At 34.9% G+C, this 22,990-nt stretch overlaps 2 protein-coding genes across 4 annotated transcripts; one reads left to right on the top strand and one right to left on the bottom strand.

The window, feature by feature from the left end:
* Positions 1-7,200: 7,200 nt before the first annotated feature.
* LOC124091546 (TLR adapter interacting with SLC15A4 on the lysosome-like) lies at positions 7,201-11,486 on the bottom strand. Of its 2 annotated transcripts, XM_046442621.2 has the most exons (3): positions 11,000-11,486; positions 9,566-10,005; positions 7,201-9,478 (listed from the first exon to the last, which is right to left on the bottom strand). In XM_046442621.2, exons 2-3 carry the CDS (start codon positions 9,963-9,965, stop codon positions 9,042-9,044), a joined length of 837 nt encoding a protein of 278 aa, XP_046298577.1. In that variant the 5' UTR covers positions 9,966-10,005; positions 11,000-11,486; the 3' UTR covers positions 7,201-9,041. The 2 variants fall into 2 exon arrangements, with proteins under 2 accessions (XP_046298577.1, XP_046298576.1); XM_046442620.2 differs by having other exon boundaries at positions 7,201-10,005; positions 11,000-11,473.
* A 4,708-nt stretch (positions 11,487-16,194) lies between these two features.
* On the top strand, positions 16,195-21,817 carry LOC124091552 (SH3 domain-binding glutamic acid-rich-like protein 3). 2 transcript variants are annotated; one of them, XM_046442628.2, is made up of 3 exons: positions 16,195-16,571; positions 20,354-20,527; positions 21,453-21,817. In XM_046442628.2, exons 1-3 carry the CDS (start codon positions 16,524-16,526, stop codon positions 21,516-21,518), a joined length of 288 nt encoding a protein of 95 aa, XP_046298584.1. In that variant the 5' UTR covers positions 16,195-16,523; the 3' UTR covers positions 21,519-21,817. The 2 variants fall into 2 exon arrangements, with proteins under 2 accessions (XP_046298584.1, XP_046298585.1); XM_046442629.2 differs by having other exon boundaries at positions 16,201-16,571; positions 20,354-20,521; positions 21,453-21,812.
* Positions 21,818-22,990: the final 1,173 nt, after the last annotated feature.

Raw genomic sequence — 22,990 nt, 5'->3', positions numbered from 1 at the left:
CTATCCAGGAATTCTGAAGGTGTTTCCTCCTTCCTTTGAATGACCTCTTGCACCTTTTGAAAGTTAACAGCCTTGCAGGTGGCCTTTTTTAGGCCCGCCAAGAGGCAGGATGTAAAAAGGTCACGAGACTGTAAGCCTTCAGGGGTGTTGTAATCCCATAGGGGATCCTGCTCTGGGACAGCATGAGGGCCCCTGGGGTGGTTAGGATTGGTCCTATGATTTTCATCAGCATGGGCTTGGGCTAGCTCCCAGACCCGTCGCCTTTCCTCGGGGAGAAGTGTATTGGCCAAGAGCATGTAGATGTCATGATGAGTGAGGCTATATGCTTGTAGGACCCATTGAAACTCCCGAATGTAAGTGGTGGTGTCAGTGGTGAATAAGCCTGACTTCCTCTCTAGCTGAGTAATGTCCGATATGGAGAAGGGCACATGGACTCTGATGACACCCTCGGGACCAGCTACCTCACGAAGGGGTGCGATTGTCTTGGGGGTGGGAAGGAGTCCCTTAGACCTGGTAACAGGAAGACTGAAAGAGGCAGGCGGCGGACAGGAAGGAGAGGGAGGGGAAGGGAGTGTCTCTGTGGAGGAGGAGGAGGTGGAGCAGGCAGAATAGGGCGGAGAGGAGGGGGATGAAACGGAAGGCTGAGGATCTGTGGAATCAGGCAGAGGAAGAGGAGGGTATAGTGGGAGAGAAGGGGCAGATGGGGCTGGGGGATAAGGTGGGGGTTCATCTGTTGGGTCAAATGAGGAAGAATCTGCGAAGTCAGGAGTAGAAGTAGGGGAAGAGAGGGGTTTGCAAGCAAGAAGGACCTGAGAGGGAGGGCAGGAGGAGCAGAGAGCAGGGTGCTGTGCGAGAAGGCTAAAACCTTCAACGCAGGGAATCTCCCTCCACTTTTTCAGATGCTGGCAATAGTTAAAAAGGTGTCGGAGGAGGTTTGGATCTAAGGAGCCTTCTGGAGGCCAATGATTGCCATTATCCAGTGGATATGTAGGCCAATCTTGGGTACAGAATTTGATTAGAAGTTTGGGCTTGATGTCTGGTGTGAGGGAGAGTGTGGCCAGATTTTTTATTAAACATTTGAGAGGTGAGGCTTCAGGTATAGACGAAGAGGTGCCCATAGTCACAGGGAAAGATGGAAGAGAGAGAGAGAGAGAATAAGAGTAAGCAAGAGAGTCAAAGGGAAAACCCGGGCTGGACCGGCTTCCAGGAAGCCCAGGGCGAACGGGGGTCAGGTGGGCGTCCCCAAAATGACCAGCCGTCACGAGGAAATACAGAGGGCACTACCTGGTCGTCACCAGTGAAGTGCGATCTGTGAGACCCAATGGGGTCGGAGCCACGGGCAACCTGACGTCAGGAAAGTTTTCGACCGCAGTGGAAGAAGTCAGTAATGAAAACAGAACTCTGGCTCCGGCAGAACGCAGTTCCAGGCCGGGAGTTCAGTTTTCCCGAGCAGAGAGGCAGCTTCAGCCAGACACAGCAGCCCCGCAGGAAACAGCAACTCTTAGCCGGCAGCGGCAGCGGCAGCAGCAGAGGAGGAAAGAAACCACAGAGCCTCACGCCCCAAAGGGAAACGGATAGCCAGAGGGTCCACTTCAACCAGTAAAGGTCTTAGTGGGGTGGATTCCCTCTCCCCCACCGGGCGTCTGGAGTGTGCCGGACAATCACGATCACAAATCCAGCAATAGCTCGAAGGGAGTTGGCGAGCCGGGGTCAGGGGATCCTTACCACACCAGATCAGTGTGTTGAGTGCAGGCAGCCGAGTCTGAAAAGAGCGGACCAGGGCGGAGTGTCTCGGCGGAGCGAGGACGGGGCTCTTGTTGGAAAGAGCTCACCTGTATCCGAGTCACAGCACCAGAATGAAAGAATTCCCCACGCAAAGACACTTCGCCAGGAGAATTCCAATTTTATTGCAAAAAGCAGTGTGCTTATATAGAACTAAGGGGGAGATGGTAGGGTTTAGATAAATGGCAGGCAACCCGTTTATTGGCAAGTTCTTTCAGATATCAGCTCCAGAGCCCAGGAATTAGTTCTCATTGGGGCTAAGCTTCCCCGCCAGCGAGGTTTGAAATTGGCGCCGGCGGGAGAGTTCACACGGGCGGGAACTTTTCGCGCCACTGCAGAAAAGAAGAAGGTAGGAAGAAGAGGTGCTTAGGCGCCATGTTGGGGTTTTTTTCTCTGGGGTATGGCTGCCATTTATACTTTTCCCAACACAACTAGCTCCCTTGCTTTTGTTTATTTTCTACAATTTAACTGACACAATTTGATCTCTTGTCCACTCTTAAGATAGTTTAAAGAATGACCCTAAAGTAATGTAAAAAACATTTTGTGTCCTTATCCTGCATTTCTTTTTTTGGATGGTCCTGTGAAGTGGTCAGAAAGAATTTTTTACAAACATTAATAATCCTAGGAAAAAAAAGAAAATTTTCTACCACCACAAATTTGAACATGATGATTAATTTGTTATAATTGCTCTGATACTTTATATAAAAGGTTTAGATTAGTAGTATCTCTTATCACTTAACAGGTCTTTTCACCACCCTTAATACTCACAAAATTCCTGTGTTATAGTTGGGGCAAATATTGCTATCCTCTTTTCCAAATAAGTATATTGAAAGAGGAAGCAAAGTATCTTGTCAGGCAGTTAGTGGCTGAGTTGAAACTTTGCTAACGCATATACCTTCTAATTCTAAAACCTTTACTTTTCCCACATTTCACTGAATGGTTTACTTATGTAACAGGACTGAAACACTGATGTCTTGATACCACCACAGGACAAAAGCTTCACTAAATTATACAGTTTCTACAGGAATTATTTTTTTCCTATTTCTCCTTTAAGGTGATGATTCTATAAAATGACTTCTTTGGTTTACAATCTTCATAATTCTTGGTCTCCCTAGCCCCATCACTGGGTACTCAATTCTCTACCCACTGCATTTATGTTATGCTAAATTGTTCCCTCTCCACCTTCAATATTCTCTTCTTTTAGAAATCACTGTGAAAAAATACAAAAATTTGTGTTTAAGATAGTATTGTCAGATAAAATACAGGATTCACAGTTATATTTGAATTTCAGATAAGCAATAAAAAATGTTTAATATAGTATGTTCCAAATATTGCATGGAGACACATTTTACACTAAAAGTAAATCCTTGTTTTTTTTTTTTTCTGAAATTCAAATTTAACTGGATTCCTGTAGGTTTATTTATCTGGCAATCCTGGGTTAACAGCACAGGTTCTGATGTATATGCTTTTATTTGAATACTGACTCCAACTTTGACTAGCTTTATAGTTTCAGGCAATTTTTTAACTTCTCTGAACTTTAATTTCCTCCTGTCTGAAATAAAAATAATAATATAATTAAATATAATTTTTAAAAGTTTGTTTAAATTAAAGAAGATAATGTGAGCACAGCTTTTAGCGGATGCCTACCATACAACTGATAGTCAAATTCAAAACTATTAGTATCACTGCGTGACAATGACCAATAACAGAACACTCCCTGTTAGGTATACAGGTATTTAATAGGTAATAAAACCTTTTGGTTTCATGCTTTAAGCTCTGTGGTAAAAAAAATTAGGAAGCTTTACATAGACAGTAGCTCTCTCAGGACATGGACCCTTCATAACTAAAACTTTAAGGTCTAACTCCTCAGCAACTGCAGCAGAAATAATTGGTTCACTATTAAGCACAAAGAAAATCAGTAGTTTTATGTCTGAGATTACATAAGAAGCAGGAATAATATATAGCACAATGTTTAAGATTTTATGTTATTTTTTTGTGTTGCTGGGGATCAAACCCAGGGCCTTGTGCATGCAAGGCAAGCACTCTACCCGCTGAGCTATATCCTCAGCCCTATGTAGTACAATGTTCAAGGTAATCATTATCCAACACACAAGTTAGATCTTTTCAGAGTATTATGTATCTTGAGCACTCAATTTGGTCAATGGAAGTCAAGCAATAATTCCATAAGATAGCCTGTGTCTTTCTAGTTTATCAAAAAAAAATGGCCCCCCAGAAACAAAAAGCAATAAAGATTCAAAAACAATGCAAGAGAGAATTTAAGATGGTGACTAAAAGTAAGGAAGAGCTGATAAAAGACTTGAGGTTCAATAATAGGCCTTCACTTACTAAAGAAATGCAAGAAAATAGAGGGTCCAGGTCTAGGAATAATAGTATTACTGGGTGGGTTTTTGGAACACAAGTATCAGTACTGAAGTAGATACAAGCAGAAATGAGAATAAAAATATTTAACTTATAAGGACAAGTACTGTCATAAGTAATATTGGAGCTGGGTCCTAGAGGCATGTTGTTTTTCTGTTAGTTGTTGGATCATGGGGAGATACAAGGGCCCAGAAGGAGGGGCCAGAGTATGTAGTGTGGTCTTAGAGGAAGGACTTGTAAGGCTAGGAGCAGCATCTTCATAAGAATTGGCATGGAAATATTTCAACATGTTTAGTAACCACTAAAGCCACACTGATTGATACCAACAATAGAACTGTCATTGATACAAGATTCAGTTGACATTATGAAGAGTCCAGGCAGAACTACCAATATAGATTATTTAGAATTCCATGACAATTTTCTCATGGCCTAAAGTTAGATTGTGATGATTTACTATTGCTCTCTGATCCTGTATCAGCGAGGTTGAAAGCTCAGTAAAAAACAGAAACTGGATCAATTTTGTTTAACATTTAGACCTATCACTTACCAAAGTCCTCAACAAATATTTATTCAATGAATGAAAAGCCAGGCAGTTTTTCCTAATAGCTTGAGTATCCCAAAGAAATGCCTCTCTGGAAGACAGAAAGCTCTAAGAACTTATTCTAATTTTGAAGTTCTAGTTCAGATTCAAGCTGGTCTTATAATCATGAATTCTTATATAGAACATTTATATATTACTTCCTAAGTTTTTGCTAAGGAGAAGACTATAAAGGCATTCTATAATAATATGGATTCCCTACAGTGCAGTGAATTCTTAAGAGAATGACAGAAGTCCCTGGGATCCTGAAATGGTCCCTAAACTTTTAACATTTTACTTAAATTCTATTTAGCAGAAACTGGTCTAGTGTACAAACGTCAAGAGAAATAAATTTTAGGAAATAGCCAATCTTTGAACCTCAATCACTGTCAGATAAAAATAAAGTCTTTGACAATTTATATTTCTCATGATGAACTGCCTCTGTTCATTTGAGGAAGTAAAAACCAGAACAATATTGCAGTTCTGAAAGTTACAAGTTTCTCAGTTTTAAATAGAAATAGCAGAAAAATTCTGATTTAGCTGCCCATAAAAATAATACAATATTTTTAAGTTGAAGTTATCAACTTCATTATACTTCATAACTTACTTATTATCATATCTTGATTTGGTTCCCATAAATTTTACAGGTATGCTGGTTTTTTAAAATTTTTATTTGTTTATTCTTATGTGGTACTGAGGATCAAATGCAGGGCCTCATGTGTACGAGGCAAGCACTCTACCGCTGAACTACAATCCCAGCCCCAGATATGCTGTTATATATAGTAATTAAAAGGCTATTTCATAAAATTGTTACAACTGCTTATTTATAATAAATAATAAATATTATGACTTGATATTTACAGATATGTTATTAAATGTAGTTATTTAAAGGCTGTTTCCAAAAATCATTGCAACAGCTTATTTATAATGAATACTAAATATTATGTCTTGATTTAATATTTATTAATAAATGCTAAATTTATCAATTAATAAATACTAAATCAAGACATAACAATGTGAACATTTAGAAAATCCCACAGTAATGGTTGAGAATCAAAAGTCCCAAATTGCTCATAGGCATTTTTAATATTTTGAGAAATTTTTTGCCAGCAATTTTTTTCTTTTATTTTTACTATTAAATAATTATTTTATTTTTCATTAATTTTCACATATGCTTAGTCAATTGGCTAATTTTCCATGCAAGTGACTAGTCATGAAAACATTAAATGGCTTTTAATTTAACTTATTGATTTCTTTCTTTCCTGTATTGACTGAAAACAGTTGTACACTTAACTACACAACTAATTCAGTTTATTCCACACAATAATCCTTATCCAACCATTCCTTCACCCTTAATCCAAGTCAGTATCATGTAGTAATGATATATTAACTAAACTTACCTGTTAAAAGGAAGAAAAATTAATTATATTTGGAGATAGATTGATATCCTGCCCCCAAAGCAGAAGCTATATACTTTGGTTTTAATAAGATCCAGACAGTCAGCTTACAACCTTGCTTGTTCATGTAAGTGGTAGCTCTTGCCATAAGAACCTCATGGAATTTCACTGTATGCATGTATATTCTGCCAAAATACATTCTACTATCATGTATAACTAAAAATAAAAATTAAATTTTATTTAAAAAAAAAAAAAACCTCATGGAGACTAGCTTCATCTGGAAATTAGTCCACGAGGCAGATTAAGCCTAAAAATTCCAAGAATCCAGGGTAGACTCTATTCTTTGAATAGGGTTCAAGTTTCAAGGATTCTCCTGAAAAAAAAATGTATCTCAAATTGGTTCAAACCCTTTCTGGGCCAAAGATGAAATGCAGTTTAAACTGACCAATAAATGCAGGAAGCAACACTGTATTAAGCAACATTCTTAACCTCTTGAACTTCTTCCCTGTGGAAATCTGGCAATTCTCTTCAACTGCTGAATCACTAATGTTATACATTTTTAAAAAATACATATTTTTAGTTGTAGTTGGACACAATACCTTTACTTTTTAATTTACTTTTATGTGGTGCTGAGGATCAAATTCAGTGCCTCACATGTGCAAGACAGTGCTCCATGATGAAGTTATACCCCAGCCCACATTCTCCAATTTTTACAACTATAAACTAATATTTTCAACTACTGCAGCAGTGAGACAGAAATAAAACCATTATTCCATATATTTCAAATATATTTTTGAAAGATAAAAGTATAATCATAAATGTGATACCTATAGTGAAAAATAGAAAACCCAAACTATGCTAAATTGCAAATTAATATGTGTATTTCATTAAAAAAAGGAAGTTAACAGGTATAACATCAGACTAAAACATAACACCAAACTCATTATCTTTGCTTATTTGATTATTACAGTATATTTTAGCCAATTTTAATCATAGTATTTTTATACAGTAAGCATTTTGATGAGGTTGGAAATAAGTATAGGTAAAAGGAGGATATTTTAAACCTGAGAGTATAAATATGCATTTTAATTAGATATTGGCTCAATACATTTTTATGTAGTATTATATAGTCTCAACACTATTTATGAATAGATACATTTCGTAAATCAAATATTAACACATGGCACTGTACCTAAGAAAATTATTGACTAACAATATTTAATTCAGTTTAGAAAATATAGATTTTAATACATTCTCATTTTGATAAATCTTGTGCTAAAAATATACAAATTTAACCAAATAGAAGAAAATATACACAAAACTTATTTTCAGTTTCTATATGAGAGTCAGTTTTTTTCAAAACATTTTACCCATTGTCATTTCAGAATCAAACATGTGAAAAATAGAAATTGAGATTATATGAAAAAAATGAAGGGGAAAAGAGTGATGAAGGGATAAACAGGATAAATCAAAGATACTTATTATTATATTATAAAAATTTGAATAAAGTGAAAAAATCTAAGGACATTTAATGAAAATGATGAGTTGGTGACACACTATATATAATATAATCAAAGACAAAAGAGATAATTGGAGGGGAAGGAGTGATTACTAATGCACAAATATTATTACTATATAATGCAGCCATAAAAAACCATAGTGTAAATTCATACCACTATATTTAACAAGCAAAGATGTGTGATAATCACTAAGAGAAGTGTGAAGTATTAACTGCAGAGTTTTGTTTACAAGTCTGCAATAAACCATACTATCCCATAAGGTTAATTTATTTAATTCAGATTCCTAAATTTCAATTCTGTGTTGCTGACTTTTATTCTAACCCAGGATACTGTATGTTTTCATACAATTTAAAAAAATTTTAAAAATTCATCCCATCCATGAAAATAACTAGGAAGAACATACTGATGTAACAAAGTTGATGCTTATCCCAGGAAAATTCAAAATATACAGTTTTAAAACAAACAGCACTGACAAAATCACTATTTTTCTTAAGACTTTTTTTTCATTTTTCTTTCAAATGTTATTTAAATTCAATTTTGTTTAAGGTATTTTTGAATAGACCCCATACTCCAATTTTATGTGAAAATTATATATCATGATATATAATTTGTAGTATATATTATTCTGATTATGTATAATATACGACATAAATTATAACATAATTTTCCATCTTAAAGGGGAAGTAAATTGTCTTCTGTATCTACAAGTTTGTTTTTCCAAACATTTGAGATCTTCTTACATGTTAATGGTTTGCAAAATTTTGTATATTTCTTTTCATTGCATAGGCATTCAAGTACACCAAGAAATGAAACATATGATATGTGTGTGTGTGTGTATGAATAAACACATAAACATGTGTATGTGTGTGTGTATGAATATGTGTAAAATTTCACTAGGATATTCTGATTGTCAATGTAAAGGATCCTGGATGTAAGAAATAAAATGAAAGGGTTAAGAAATAAAATGAAAATTTAAGCACTACTAATATGTCTATAAACCTTTTTTTACAGAAATAAATGTCCCATTCTGAATAGCTTTTAGTGGTCCTTTCAGTAGCTTAGAGCAAACATGCACTTCTCATCCCACTTTTGTTGTAAATAAAGTTGATTGACAGTGAGCTGATTGATTTGGTGTGCCAGTGACTACTCTGTAGATAAGCACATAATCACTAATGATGTCAAAACAGTAAGAAAATATACTCATAAAACTTAGTTCTTATAGTTATCTCCTACAACAACTTGAATGTACACTGAGTCAAATCATTTTTTAAAGCAGCATGATAACCATACCTCAAAAGAGATTTTATGTGACATGATAAGCCAGAGAAGACTATTCTTACTGAAGTCTTGCTGAAGTTAATCAAATTAATCTACAGTTGATTCCTACTATAAATGTGATACAAGTTCCCTACTTGTCTGGTTTGATATTTGTAAGTTAGGAGTGCTAAATTCAGAACTGTTTCCATGGGAAATGTTACGAAGATTACATAGTGTTAAAGAGTGCAGAAGAGCTTCCCGAGCTTTTGATGCCTCTATGTTCTGCTCTTGGGAAATTTGAAGACTAATCTGATTTATATTGTTCATTAGCAGATTGGAAGCTATAAGATTGGTTATGGAGCGACACCTGGTGAGATTTTCTTCCAAAAATTGTTTATAGAGTTCATCGACCTTTTTTTCCATATAGCTATTAAGCATAGAATTGGAGAGAGGCTGCTTATGAAACAGCATACTTTTTTCTCGAATTTCATCTCCATTCAATAACTTTGAGGTGGGTGTTTTCTCCAGAGGCTCAATGATAGGAGAATGGCCCAATGGTATATCTACTGAAAGTAAAAGGGGACCATTAGAAACATCATCATGTGTGTGTTCAACAAAGCAGCCTGAATCATACATGTTCCCCACATGATCACCTCCAATCTGTAGATCAGGATAATTCTGGCAAATACTGGTACATGACCAGGATCGATATAAATCCACTTGTCTTTCATCATGTTGTTCTCTCTTTGGAATGGTCAATGCAATGGACACAGTTCCTGGAAGAGGTGTATTTTTGCATTTTACCGCAGATAGCTCATCCACAGATTTTATTTTATTTGTATCATTACTTGGTTCATTTAAACTTTCTTTCATAATTTTTTCTTGATTTTCCCTCTTAAGTGGGGAAAGTGAATTGTCTTCTATATCTAAAAGTTTATTTTTCCAAGTTTCTTTTTCATCATTTGATGTCTTCTTACATGTTACTGGTTTGCAAAATTTTGCATATTTCTGTTCTTTGTATGGGAGTTCAATCAGGAAGGCTTCTCCAAGCATTTTGTTAAAGAAATTTTCTGAAAGGAAGACTGTAGTATTCCTATAACATAAAAGAACTCATTAAGGCAATGTATATTACAATATCAAATAAGAATTTATCTCCTATGTGAAGAAAAGATAATTAAAGAAGGCAATATTTCTCAAATGATAGAAAATAAAGCTAGGAATAAAGAGGCTTTAGTTCCAGTACTACCATTGACCACTTTTTATTGGATAATTTATTTCTTACTCACAATTTTTGCATTAGTTAAAGAGTAACATTATTTTCCTTCTTCACAGGTTTATAACCATGATAATACTATTTGTGTGTGGTGCTGGAGATCAAACATGTAAGTTCAAAATGCTAGGCAAGCTAATCACCCCAATAAGGATAATATAATATAGTGCAATGCAAGTTTACAAATGTATAATTTTTACATTCAGCTGTCATTTAGAATTAATTTAGAATTGACTAAAATGTCCAACAATTTTTCTTCCAAGAGTCTACTTAAAATAAAGCCTGCTTTCAAAGATATACCATTGGTTTTACATGTTCTTTTAATTAATATTGTTTGAAGCATAACATTGAAAAATTACTATAACCTAAATTGCATAAGTTGTAGGAAAATACATATTATTTGAACTCATGCAAACTTTTTGATTTAGAATAGAAATACAGCCATTTATTTTTCAATAATATAAATGCAAATAGGTTTCTCAAATTCACTACCATTCTTTTTTTCCCCTTTTTCTTTTTTCTTTACGCTTCTTTCTAATTTTCCTTTTCTTCTTTTGGACTCAAATCTTATAGTAATAAGCAGGTATTTCAATGTTTTCATGGTTCTTTAGTGCCACTGGAAGAATTTCTTCATTTCATATACTTTATTAAGGCATGAAAAGAAAAAGTAGACTTGATTCAAAACACAATTTTCCTTTTTCAAGTCTATAGTGTCTACTATAAATATTCCCAGGAAATCTACTTTGATTTATACTTAAAAGACTTTTGGAAGAAAATAAAGTAATATGAGCTGGAATATGTTAGAATTTAGACTTACCTTTTCAAAATGTCAATGTACTTTTAGATTTGGTCTTCCAAAGTTCCAACACTCCAAACACAAAAAAGTCGTTGGTTCTCAGCTTCTACTCAACATTTCAGAAAGATAGCTTTAACCACATAAAATGCTTCTGCTTTCCGTTCATACCCTACGACTGAAACAAAGTAATAGGAAAATGATGTGGGTTGATCACATGTCTGGTATGGTAATGATCATATACCAAAAGAGGATCTTGAAAGTGTTTATTCAAGTTGGAAATGAAATTGAGAGTCAGAAAATGTTAACAACAGCTTTCTTCAAGTAAATGAAGGTAGAGGCAAGGTTATTTTCATTTTTTAAATGGAATAAAAAGTGGTACCAGCATATTTTGTAATAATGAATAATTTGAAATAATCCAAATGGCCATTAATAAGAGCATGGTTAAATAAATTATGACACAGCTGAGGAGTGATACTGGCCAAAAAATAGTATTGTTTTTTGTGCATGTATGAATATGTAATAACAAATTCCATAATTATGTACAACTTGAATGCACCAATAAAATGTGGAAAGAACAAAACAAACAAAAAATGGTTTAAATGGTAGAAAAATCATGATACATCTAGGACATGGAATATTAAACTGCTTTTATTAGTGCAGCATAATTATACATTGAAGTGGGTTAATTTTGACATAATACACACATGCATGGAATACAATTTGTTCCATTACAGTACTTCCTCTTTCTCTCTACTTCTCCTCCCTCTGTTCCCCTTCCTCTACACCACTGGTCTTCCTTCTAATTATTTACAGTTTTTTAATTGGTACTTTATAGATAAAGTGAAATTCACATGGTGTAGTCATAGCAAAATTTGGTCAATTTCATTGGACAATTCCTCCCTTTTCCTGTCCCCTCTCCTTCTCCCTTAATAATCTTCCCCTACTCCATTGATGTTCCTTTTATTTTCATTGTTCCCCCCTCTCTTTTTCTGTTATTTTGCTCTAGCTTCTACATATGAAAGAAAACATTCAAACCTTCCCTTTCTGAGTCTGGCTTATTTCACTTAGCATAATGTTCTTCAGTTCCACCCATTTACCAGCAAATGCCAAATATCATTCCTCCTTTTGACTGTTTAAATTCCATTTATATATTCCATTCATATATTCCATATGAATTCATATATACCATAACATTTTCTTCATCCATTCATTTTTTGATAGGCACCTGTGTTGGTTCCATAATTTTGCTATTGTGAATTGTACTGCTACAAATATTGATGTGCTTGTATCACTATAGTATGCTAATTTTCATTATTTGCGATAAATATCAAGGAATGAAATAATGGGGTATTATGGTAGTTCCATTACTAATCTTTTGAGGTAGCTCCATATTGCTTTCCAAACTAGTTGAACCAATCTGCAGTCCCACCAACAATGTATGAGTGCACATTTTTCTCCATATCCTTGCCAGAATTTATTTGTATTTTTGGTGATTTTTATTCTAACTGGAACGTGATGAAATCTCAGTGTGGCTTTAATTTATATCTGAGAATTTTTAAGGATTTAATAGCAAGTATTTATTAAATAATTACTACCAGTTATTCTACATATTCTACATACACTACATAAACAAGATATTATTATTCCCATTTACAGAAAAAAAGCAGAGAGAAAGATTATATACTTGCTGAAGGTAACAAACAGGTAAATAACAGAACTAGGATTAGAATCAAGCAATGGATTCATATCCAATGCTGTTAATCACTATACCATATTTCCTAGTTATCTGTATAGAATGCACCTTGCAGAATAGAATATGCAGTATGATTCCATCATGAATTGCTTGTGCTATGTGTCAACACTTCCAAATACTTTACACATAATAATTTAATCATCATTATATATATATATATATATATATATATATATATATATATATATGAAACAGATATTATTATTTCCATTTTACCTATAAGAAAACAAGCACAGAGAAGTTAGATAACTTGCCCGATATTAGGCAAATGTAAGTGGTAGAGCCTGATATCAAAGCCTGTGTGGTTAACTTCCTTGCTGAGTTGACTTTCTCCCCCTTTTCATTGCCTTAATATATACAACCATTGTGGTGGAAAAGCATAAAAAACAGAACTGTTGTTCAATGTCAGAAAGCAGGTAAAGTAATATTTTTATTTTTAGACCCTGTATTTCTATATGATTTGAATTATTATATAATGAGCATGTATTCATAATAATTTTGTCACAGGAAAGCAGGGAGCTGGAACTGCAAACCTTGTTTTTTGTATTCCCAGAAAGATAATTTCAAGTCAGACACCAAAAGCCATGCAAGAGAACTTTATTATAAGTGAAAGTGAGGTGAAAGGAAAGTAAGGCTCAAGCAGGGAGCATTCTCAATAGAGAGAATGGGCTGTCTCCAAGCAGAGAATGACATACAACACAATGCTGTCTCTAACCTTATTACCGTTTGATGTTTACCAGGAGAATTAGGGTCCTCTTCAGCAACCTTCACCAATCAGGTGTTCAACTCCTCTTTCATGTAGGGCAGTGGAGATTCTGACCTTAGTTGGTCCTCTCTGGAACTGTCATGGTGGCCATCCTATTTAGTGGGCTTCATCTACAAGTCAATCCCATGCTAATGTGGACATTGGAGTCAGTAACTGGTCAGAAGTTACTTTATTGAACCCACACAACTAAGGTAATCTTACTTCCCATACAAACAGAAACACCTCTGGCTATAATTCCTAGCTTCACACCAACCTCAAAGATCCTATAAAGAGTTACTCCCATTAATACTTTTATTTTAACACATTTTCCTACTAGCCCCTTTGCTTCTTTTTAAAAAAAAATATTTATTTTTTAGTTGTAGTTGGGCACAATACCTTTATTTTCTGTGGTGCTGTGGATCAAACCCAGGGCTTAGGTGAGCACTCTACCATGAACCACAACCCTGGGCAACTGCTTCTTCTTTTTTTTTAACCTGCTATTTGTTTTCAACAAATTAACTGCTATTTGCTTTCTCTTCCACTTTGAAAGTAGTTTAAAGATCCTAAAGTAATTTAAAGAACATTTGTGACCTTTCCATGCATTTCACTATTCATTGCTAGCTACTATCCAACAATGTGAATGATTGAAAAAATAAATAATTCACACAAATGACAAGAAAAATATTTGTTATCTTTATCAAGGTTTTCCAAAGCCATAAGTAAATCTAGATATAAAATGCTAAAGTAGACTGAGAAGCAGAAAGAAAATTTTTACATAGTTAATATTTTGGGCTACAATTATAAATATAGCTTTTGTTTCATAGTATTTTATCATTTTAAATAATTATCAAAAAAACATGCTACAGAGTAGGTTAAATTTAACTTTGTAGGCCATACCAATCAAATTTTTTATTTTAAGCTGTCAAGTTATTCTCTTACAAGTAATAGTGCATTAATTGGAGCCAAGGGAATGGCTTATCTTGAACTGAGGAAATATGTTACAATCCACATGAGAAAGATAATACAAACAATTTAAAAAATTGATTTCTTACACATAGTATTACAACAGAATATTAAAAGGAAATGGAGATGTCTAATTCCTCCTACATTATACTCCTTCATTGTTTTTTTGCCTTGCTGACCCCTACATCCAGCTGATCCAAGTTGTATTGGATGTCCTGTCTTAAAAGCTCTGCCTTTCACAACTGCCATGATCTTTAGTTCTTGGATTGCTGCAAATGCTTCCAGTCTGGCCCTCTTCTAATCAAATTAACATGTAAAATTGGTCTGCCTTTCATGAAAAACTGCTAAAATTTTCAAAGGCTTCTATCATCCATTGATTAATACAAGTTGATACAACTTATGACATGCCTCAAAGTGAAAGATTCTTACAAACGTTTTACATTTAATCTTCACAGAAGATCTACAAGTTATGATTATCCACAATTTGGCACAACAGGAAACAACTTTGAAAATATTATTAAATAATATAAAATAAAATAAAACTAAAATCCAACATGAAATCAGAAAACCTCTGTTGATTTTCCCAGTTTACCTCCTCAGCCTCCCTTTTATTTCTCTACTTGCTTCCAAAGCTACAATTGCCATTTTTTTCATGACTCCTCTCTCTACCAAAAAGTCCTTTGTTCTTCTAAATTCCCTGCAGACTATACATCCTTCAGGTTGTAGTTCAGCTCTCAATTATTCAGGGCTGCCTGCCTTGACCCACTAGTCTCCTTTAGTTTTCTCTATATTTACCTTCTTTTGTTAGGTTTTACTCTGTGAGTTACTTGAAGGCAAAAGTAGGTTTTTTTTTGTTGTTGTTGTTCACTGATGTGTTCTGAATGTGTCTAGCAATTATTATCATTAATAATTATTATTACCATTTTCTGAACTACTATTTAAATGGTGTGCCAAACACTTTCACAAACTTAATTCATTTGATCCTGACAAGGATATTGGTAGGTAGGTATGACCATACTCATTTTAACCACAGAGATACTGACAGGAAGTAAGTAAGTAATCTGCCCCAAATCCATAGTAATTAAGTGGGAGAACCATAGAATATGAATTTGCCTAACTCGGGAGCTGGGGCTGAGCAGTTCTTTGGTCCTTCGCTCTTAATTTCCATTATCATCTACCCACTTTTGGGAAACACCCAAAATATTACTACACTCCACTACTGAAAAAGATTAACTGGAAAATGAGTTAAGAATATATTGAAAAGGAAGTCAACATTTAAGCAAGAGGTCATCTTTTTACAGAAGAGGAAAAGAGAAAAAGTGTTAGGAGAGGCAGGGAATATTGCACCTGGTATAGCACAAACTAAAAAATTGACTCCCAGAAGGAAAAGGAGGGCTGCAAATCACGTTCTCAAGAAGGGCGGAGGGCTGGGGGGGGGGGCAGGTAAGAGACAGAAAACAGGAAGCTCCCTGGGCAAAGAGAAAAGATAATGTTGATATGATGGTCACCTCCCGACGAGTACCGTTTGTTCTTTCTCTTTAAACTCAAACAACACAAGTTTTATTTGTGTTTTTTTTCCACGCAGTACATTGCATTTGGAATACTTTCAGTCTCGGGTGACTCCGTATTTTTTACGCAGCTTTAGTAGCCTACAGAAAAGTTCCCGCTTGCCTAGCCTCCTTTTCCAAGCAGGGCGGAGGGAAATGGAAAGCATGCTGGGCCTGAGAATGCATTTTACACTTCCCGCTCCTCCTCTCCAGGGCCTCTCAAATGAGGAGATAAAAGAGGACTTAGCTAGTGTTTATCACTTCTGGGAGTCCAGCCCTCCTCCCCGCCTGCCGGTGGGGGCTTCCGCTCTCTGGTCACCAGGAACCCGCTTTCCTCAGAATGGGAGCTAGCATGCGCCACAGGGGCTCTTGTTTTCCAGCCAATCCCGAGCCCAAGGGCTACTGGCCCTTAGAAACCCGCTTGGAGGTTCGGACTACTTGGGTGTTCAGACTACTGAAGCCAAGCTGAGCTGAGGGAAGTAGCCGTGAAGTAGTTAACTTCTTATTACTCCTACAAAAGTACCCTGCGTGGAAACAATGAATTCCATTAAAGTCTATTATACCAGCGTGTCAGGCTCTAGGGAGGTGAGTAGGAAGAAAAGGGCCTCAGCGCCAGGGCGGGAGCGGGAGAGACTAGAGTGAAGACATTCTAGTTGGAAACTTCAAAATTTTGCTAATACTTTACATAACCTTTCTTCCTTTCCTCTCAACTCCATACTTTCTAGGCTTTGGGAGGTGGGCGGTGCACAGAAGGACAGATAATGTGATTAACTCTCTCATACAGATTGAGCTCTAAGAACTGACTGACATGGGAAGTTACTGGTATCTTGAATTCAACCACCTCAAGGACCTTCAATAATTTTACCTGTATTTCAAATGGTAGAAATAAAGAACTCTATTTAGGAAGGGAGAGGGAAAATGACAGTGAATGAACACCTAAACTCCTCAGAGAAGAGAACCCAAATGAGACAAACTCTTATTTATTATTATTATTATTATTATTATTATTATTATCACTATTAAGTACTGGGTATTGAACTCAGGGGTGTTTTAACCACTGAGCTATATCCCCACTCTTTTTTTTTAATTTGACGCAGGGGCAGGGGTGGTGTCTCAGTGGTAGAGTGCTTGCCTACCATGTGTGAGGCACTGGGTTCGATTCTCAGCACACCATATAAATAAATAAAATAAAGGTCTATTGATAACTAAAAAAAATATTTTAAAAAAATTTGAGGCAGAGTCTCACTAAGTTGCTGTGGTTCTCACTAAATTACAGAGACCTCCAATTTGTGACCTCCTGCCTTAGCTTCCCCAGTCGCTGGGACTACAGGGTGCACCACTACACCCTGCCAAACTGTCGACTTCTTATTTTTTTAAGTTATACATATCAGTAGAGTCCCTTTTAATATAATTATACAAGCATGCAGTATATCTTATTCTAATTAAGACCCCAGGTTTGTGGATGTACAAGATGGTGAGATCCACTGTGTAACATTCATATATGTACATAAGAAAGTTATGTCAGATTCATTCCATTGTCTTCCCCTAAAAACTGTCAATTTCTAATAAGTAAATGTATTTGCATAGATCAGACGTTTCTTAGATGAATTGAAATTTAAATGACTTCTTTTAACCAGAATGTAGGAAATATTATAGAATGGAACTGCGCAACAGAAATATAATGAAAGCCATATATGTAACTTGAAATTTTAGTAGCTATTTAAAAAACAGGTGAGATTAACTTTAATATGTTTAACACAAAATATCCAAATACCATTATTGCAACATGTAATCAATATAAGAAATGCAAATATTATATATTATTTTTTATATGGTCTTCAAATTTACTATGAATTGTGCAAATACTACATATAGTACATCTCATTTTGGAGTAGCCACATTTCATTCCATGATAGTCACATGTGACTAGTGGTTATCACATTAGGCAGCACAACTATAGAATGACCAATATATGGCCAAGAACCTCCTTCTACGATTTTTTTAGACAAAAATGAAAACTGAGGAATTTGGAATTGATTATAAATGGTTGACATAGCTTCACCACAATCATTCTGTGTGTCAAACTCCATATTTGCAGGAGGAATGAGATTGATTCAGTCTTGAAAGAGGAGGCTGATTTTGCATAAAACCTGGTCTGGTAGTTTAGTGTTTTCGCCTGTATACTAACCCACAAGAATAAAAATGAGCAGATTTAAAAAAAGAAACCTGTGGGCTATTTTACTAGGTTTTTCTTTTTAGCATTGTAATTAATGTTATTGAGTTTAGTAACTGTAAGAGGGAATGATTTGGAGTAAGAACCACAATGAATTCAGTAGATCACCCACTGAACTCTTGTCCCATGACATACTGTAGATAACAATCATCTGGAGGGTTTGTTAAATTTTTCCTAGGACCCACCCCCAGAAATTCTGACACTGTAGATTTGAGGTGGACTAATGCTGATGCTGCTAGTCTGTGAATCACACACAGAATAGCACTGCTCTAGGCAACCCTATTCTAATGGGTTCCTCTGAAAAGGTTTTGAAAAATTAGTATAAAAATGTGACTCAAATGTCATGTAATATGACTTCTCAGTTTTAAAAAACTAATGAGCCTTAGAAATTAGAAATGCTGCATTTTAGAATTTCAGAATTTTCTCCATTATCCATTGGATATAGTCACAGTTTTCTAAGCATGGCAGGATTACCATTTCAAGTCATCAAACAAAAAGCCTACTGACATGCACTTTCATAGAAATCCCACTTGAATAAGCTGGGTTTGGGTTTGTCAGATTGCTTTCACATGTTTTCTTTCATTACAGATTTTATTTGACAAAATTGACCAAGTTTGTCACATGAAAATGTAGTAACCTTAACCTTTACCTAAGATTTATGTTGTAGGTTTTTTTTAAATATGGCTATTAAATACATTTAAAAAATAACCAACTTTTGGGGCTGGGGTTGTGGCTCAGAGGTAGAGTGCTTGCCTAGCACATGTGAGGCACTGGGTTCGATTCTCAGCACTGCATATAAATAAATAAAATGGTCCATTGACAACTAAAAACATTTTTTTTAAAAATAAACCAATCAATCAATCAATAAAGGTCCATAAATACCTAAAAATATTTTAAAAAATAACCAACTCTTGAAATTTTACCTATTAGCAGATGATACGAATTTAACAGTTCATATGAAAGGACAGAGTAAGAAGTGACCACCTTGATATACTCACTTACTTATAAATAGTAATCCGTTCATGTATTTATGTTTTTAATCCTTTGGATTGCCTCTCTGATTTAGTCTCTGTGATTTGTAACTTTTAGTATGTTTCCCTCAGTATTAAAATGTGGTATCATGTCCATTTCCTATCCAGAACTGCCATAGATACTAGTATAAATTAAAGCACGAACGAGTGCAAAAGCCTGCCTCAACTATTAGCAGAATGTTCTTAACAGCTTAAAATACAGTGTGAAATCAATCTGGTAAATATTTACAATCCATAAGAGATTTTCAACCCCCACAGACACTATAATTTTCTTATATACAGTTGACAATTGAACAATTCTGGGAGGCTGGGAGGTGTTAGGAGAGCAGAGATCAGTCTTACCCCCACAGTCGAAAATCTGCAATTTAACTTTTGATTCCTCAAGACCAGAAACCTTACCAATAAAGTATACAGTTGAATAGTACACATTTTGAATGTTATATATTATATATGTTGAAAGTACATGAGAACCAGGAAAGATCACTTTTTACTGAATGGTGCAATTAACTGAAGAGAGGAACTGCACATGCAGAGATGATTAGCATCACATAGACTCACCTTAGATTTTTAAAGCACATACTCCAAACATAAGAGCTCATTGAAATAGGAACAGTAGATGGCTACAAAATTAATATAGTTGTATAGAATGTATTGTGGCTAATTTTATGCAGTTATGATTTAATACTGCATCAGTACAGTGTTTACACTTGTGGCAACTGTGAATGGTGCCATGTACAGTTTGTTGCACATCTATCTATGTATATACATATACACAAACATGTGTATACACATATATACACATGCATATATTAAATGTTTATATGACATATATACTATATGTAATGTGTTTATATATATATATATATACACACACACATATACATACACACACACACACACACATACAAACATATAAACTTCACAAGAACAATACTTAACTTTGTTTCAAAATATTTACAAGAATCCCTAATTTGTTTCACAATCAGGCTTTGTACCATTAATAGCTATTCCTGTTCTATAACATAATGGACAAGGAAGGGGAAAAAATATTGGGACCAATTGATTCAACTTATTAACATCTTTCTTTCTATATTTCTATCTAGGTAAAGCAGAGACAAGAAGAAGTTATCAGAATTTTAGATGCTTACAAAGTACAGTATGAATTAATAGATATTTCTATCAGTTTGAAAGTACTCCAAGAAATGAGGATGAAGGTTTCCACACCTAAGGCTCTACCACCTCAAATATTCAATGGCCAAGACTATTGTGGAGTAAGAGTGAATATCCATTTTTATTCTATTTTCATTTCATATCTTAAAGTCATATACAAGAGAAAATGTATATGTACAGGGTAAGAGGGTTAGATTTCCCCAGCTATAGAATAATTTAATTAAGTTCCTGAAAGCAAGGCAATTTTTATTTTATGAAGAAAAGATTATTACAAAAGGAAAATATAGCTGGGCATGGTAGCACATGCCTATAATTGCAGCAAATGACCAACACATATATGAAAATTGTTCAACATTATTAGCAATAAGGGAAAATGCATATCAAAACAACACTGAGGGCTGGGTTGTGGCTCAGAGGTAGAGTGCTCACCTACCATGCATAAGGCACTAGGTTCAATCCTCAGCACAACATAAAAATAAAATATTGTGTCCACCTAAATCTAAACAAATAAATATTTAAAAAAAAACAACACTGAGATTTATCTCACTCCAGTCAGAATGGTAATCATCAAGAAATAAAAATAAAATAACATCTAGGCGGGTGGCGTACACCTGTAATCCCAGCGACTCAGGAGGCTGAGTCAGGAGAATCACAATTTTGAGGCCAGTGTCAGTAACATGGTGAGGCCCTTAGTAATTTAGTGAGACCTTGTCTCAAAATTTAAAAGAGTTGGGGCTGTTGTTCAGTTGCTAAGCACCCCTGGATTCAATCACTAGTACTTCCAAAAGAAAATAAGAAAAGAAAATATATCATGAAGCTTGTTTGAAGATAATTATATCAGTATTTTTCATCATACATCATAATATGAAATAAGTCCTATTCTGGAGAAATTTTTCATCTAACTTAACTAGCAGAGGTTTGCAAAGCCTAGGCAGACTTAACGTGGACACTTGAGTTTAATGGGGTCATAATTGAGAATTATTATCACTGATGTTACAAGTTAATTTTATTTTTGTTTTGTTTTGGTTTTAGGATTTCGAAATGTTCCACAAGGCAAAGGAAAACAAAGAGATTCTGAAATTCCTGAAGATGGAATGAACGGGCAGTTATGCTGAGATGTTTACTAAGACGGTTCTACATATACTTCATAGATCTGTTTAATTAATCACTTTAATACATGGACTGGTTCCATTTCAAGGGTGCATTAAATAATTTCTTTGTTACTCTGTGAACATTTTATTTAACTATAAAAAAACTGAGCTGGGGGTGTGGCTCAGTGGTTGAGCACTTGCCTAGCATGTGTGAGGCTCTGGGTTCGATCCTCAGCACCACATATAAATAAATAAAATAAAGGTCCATTGACAACTAAAAAATATTTTTAAAAAAATAAAAAATAAATATCTATTAGCATCAAATTTTAAAGGTCACTAGTAGTTATCCATTTATAAGCATGAAGTAGATTTTAGTACAATTTTCAATTGGCTTTCAACTTTATGTTTAAAAATGCTTATCAGTACAATTAGCAGAGGATTATAGACTGTACTGATGTGATTTTTAAAAAAGGAAAAAGGAGAAAAAAGCATCAAATAATATTCCAAGTCTTCCTAAAAAAGAAGATAGAGGAAGTAGGAATTTATGTAATTAAAAATATCTTCAAGTGATTATTTTTATACTGGGGATGGAAGACTGGGGAATTTTTTTCACTGAGCTATATTCACAGATATTTTTATTTATATGTATTCATTTTTAGGCAAGATCTTGCTAAGTTTCTGAGGCTGTCCTCCAACTTGTAATTTTTCTGCCTTAGCCTACTGGTTCACTGGGATTATAGGCTTGCACCAGCATTCCTAGCAGATGAATTTTTTACACACTAAAATCTGGTACTAGTACTAAAAACAATTTTAGGTCACCTCCCCTTTGCCCCCACCTCTGCTATAAAATGGCAGATTTTTTTTTTGCAAAACTCTTTCTCCTCAAGTAGTTCTTCTCTTGTTGACAGGCAAACCAATCCACTCAAGATCCAACTGAGAAACTTAAATGTCATCCTTAATATCACTCATGCCCTCACTCCATCAACCCTTAGGTGAACTGGTATTAATATTTCATTTACCTTTAAGTTTTCCAGCTGTCTAGCCATTGTTTTTGTTCATATCTTTATTACTCTTGCCCACATTCTTTTAATGATATCTTAATTAATTTCCAGTTTTGTTATTAAAATATCTGCCTTCCACACTACTGCTACATTTGTGCTGCTATTTTTGGCTAAAAATTGGAATCACCTAAGTAATAAAAAATATGATATCTAGATACCACCCTTAGTAATTTTAATGGGCAAATAAGTAGCATTAGAATGATGTTTCTAAAACATAAGCTTAAACGAGTCTACACAGCCTGCAACACGAAGTTTATCACTCTGTGGTGTAGGAAAACCACATTCCTCACACTCATCTAGAGTGCTTATTAAATATTTATATTCCTGAATTTTTCCACAGATTTTTAAAGCTGGAGCAAATATATTTGAATTTCAAATTAACAGCTTCAGGGTGACACTCAAGTACCATAATTTTGAG

Source organism: Marmota monax, unplaced genomic scaffold (assembly GCF_021218885.2).
Source record: "Marmota monax isolate L192 unplaced genomic scaffold, Marmota_monax_Labrador192_F-V1.1 WCK01_AAM20220418_F8-fsc00212, whole genome shotgun sequence".
NCBI lineage: Eukaryota > Metazoa > Chordata > Mammalia > Rodentia > Sciuridae > Marmota > Marmota monax.
This window is presented reverse-complemented; position numbering and strand designations above follow the sequence as displayed.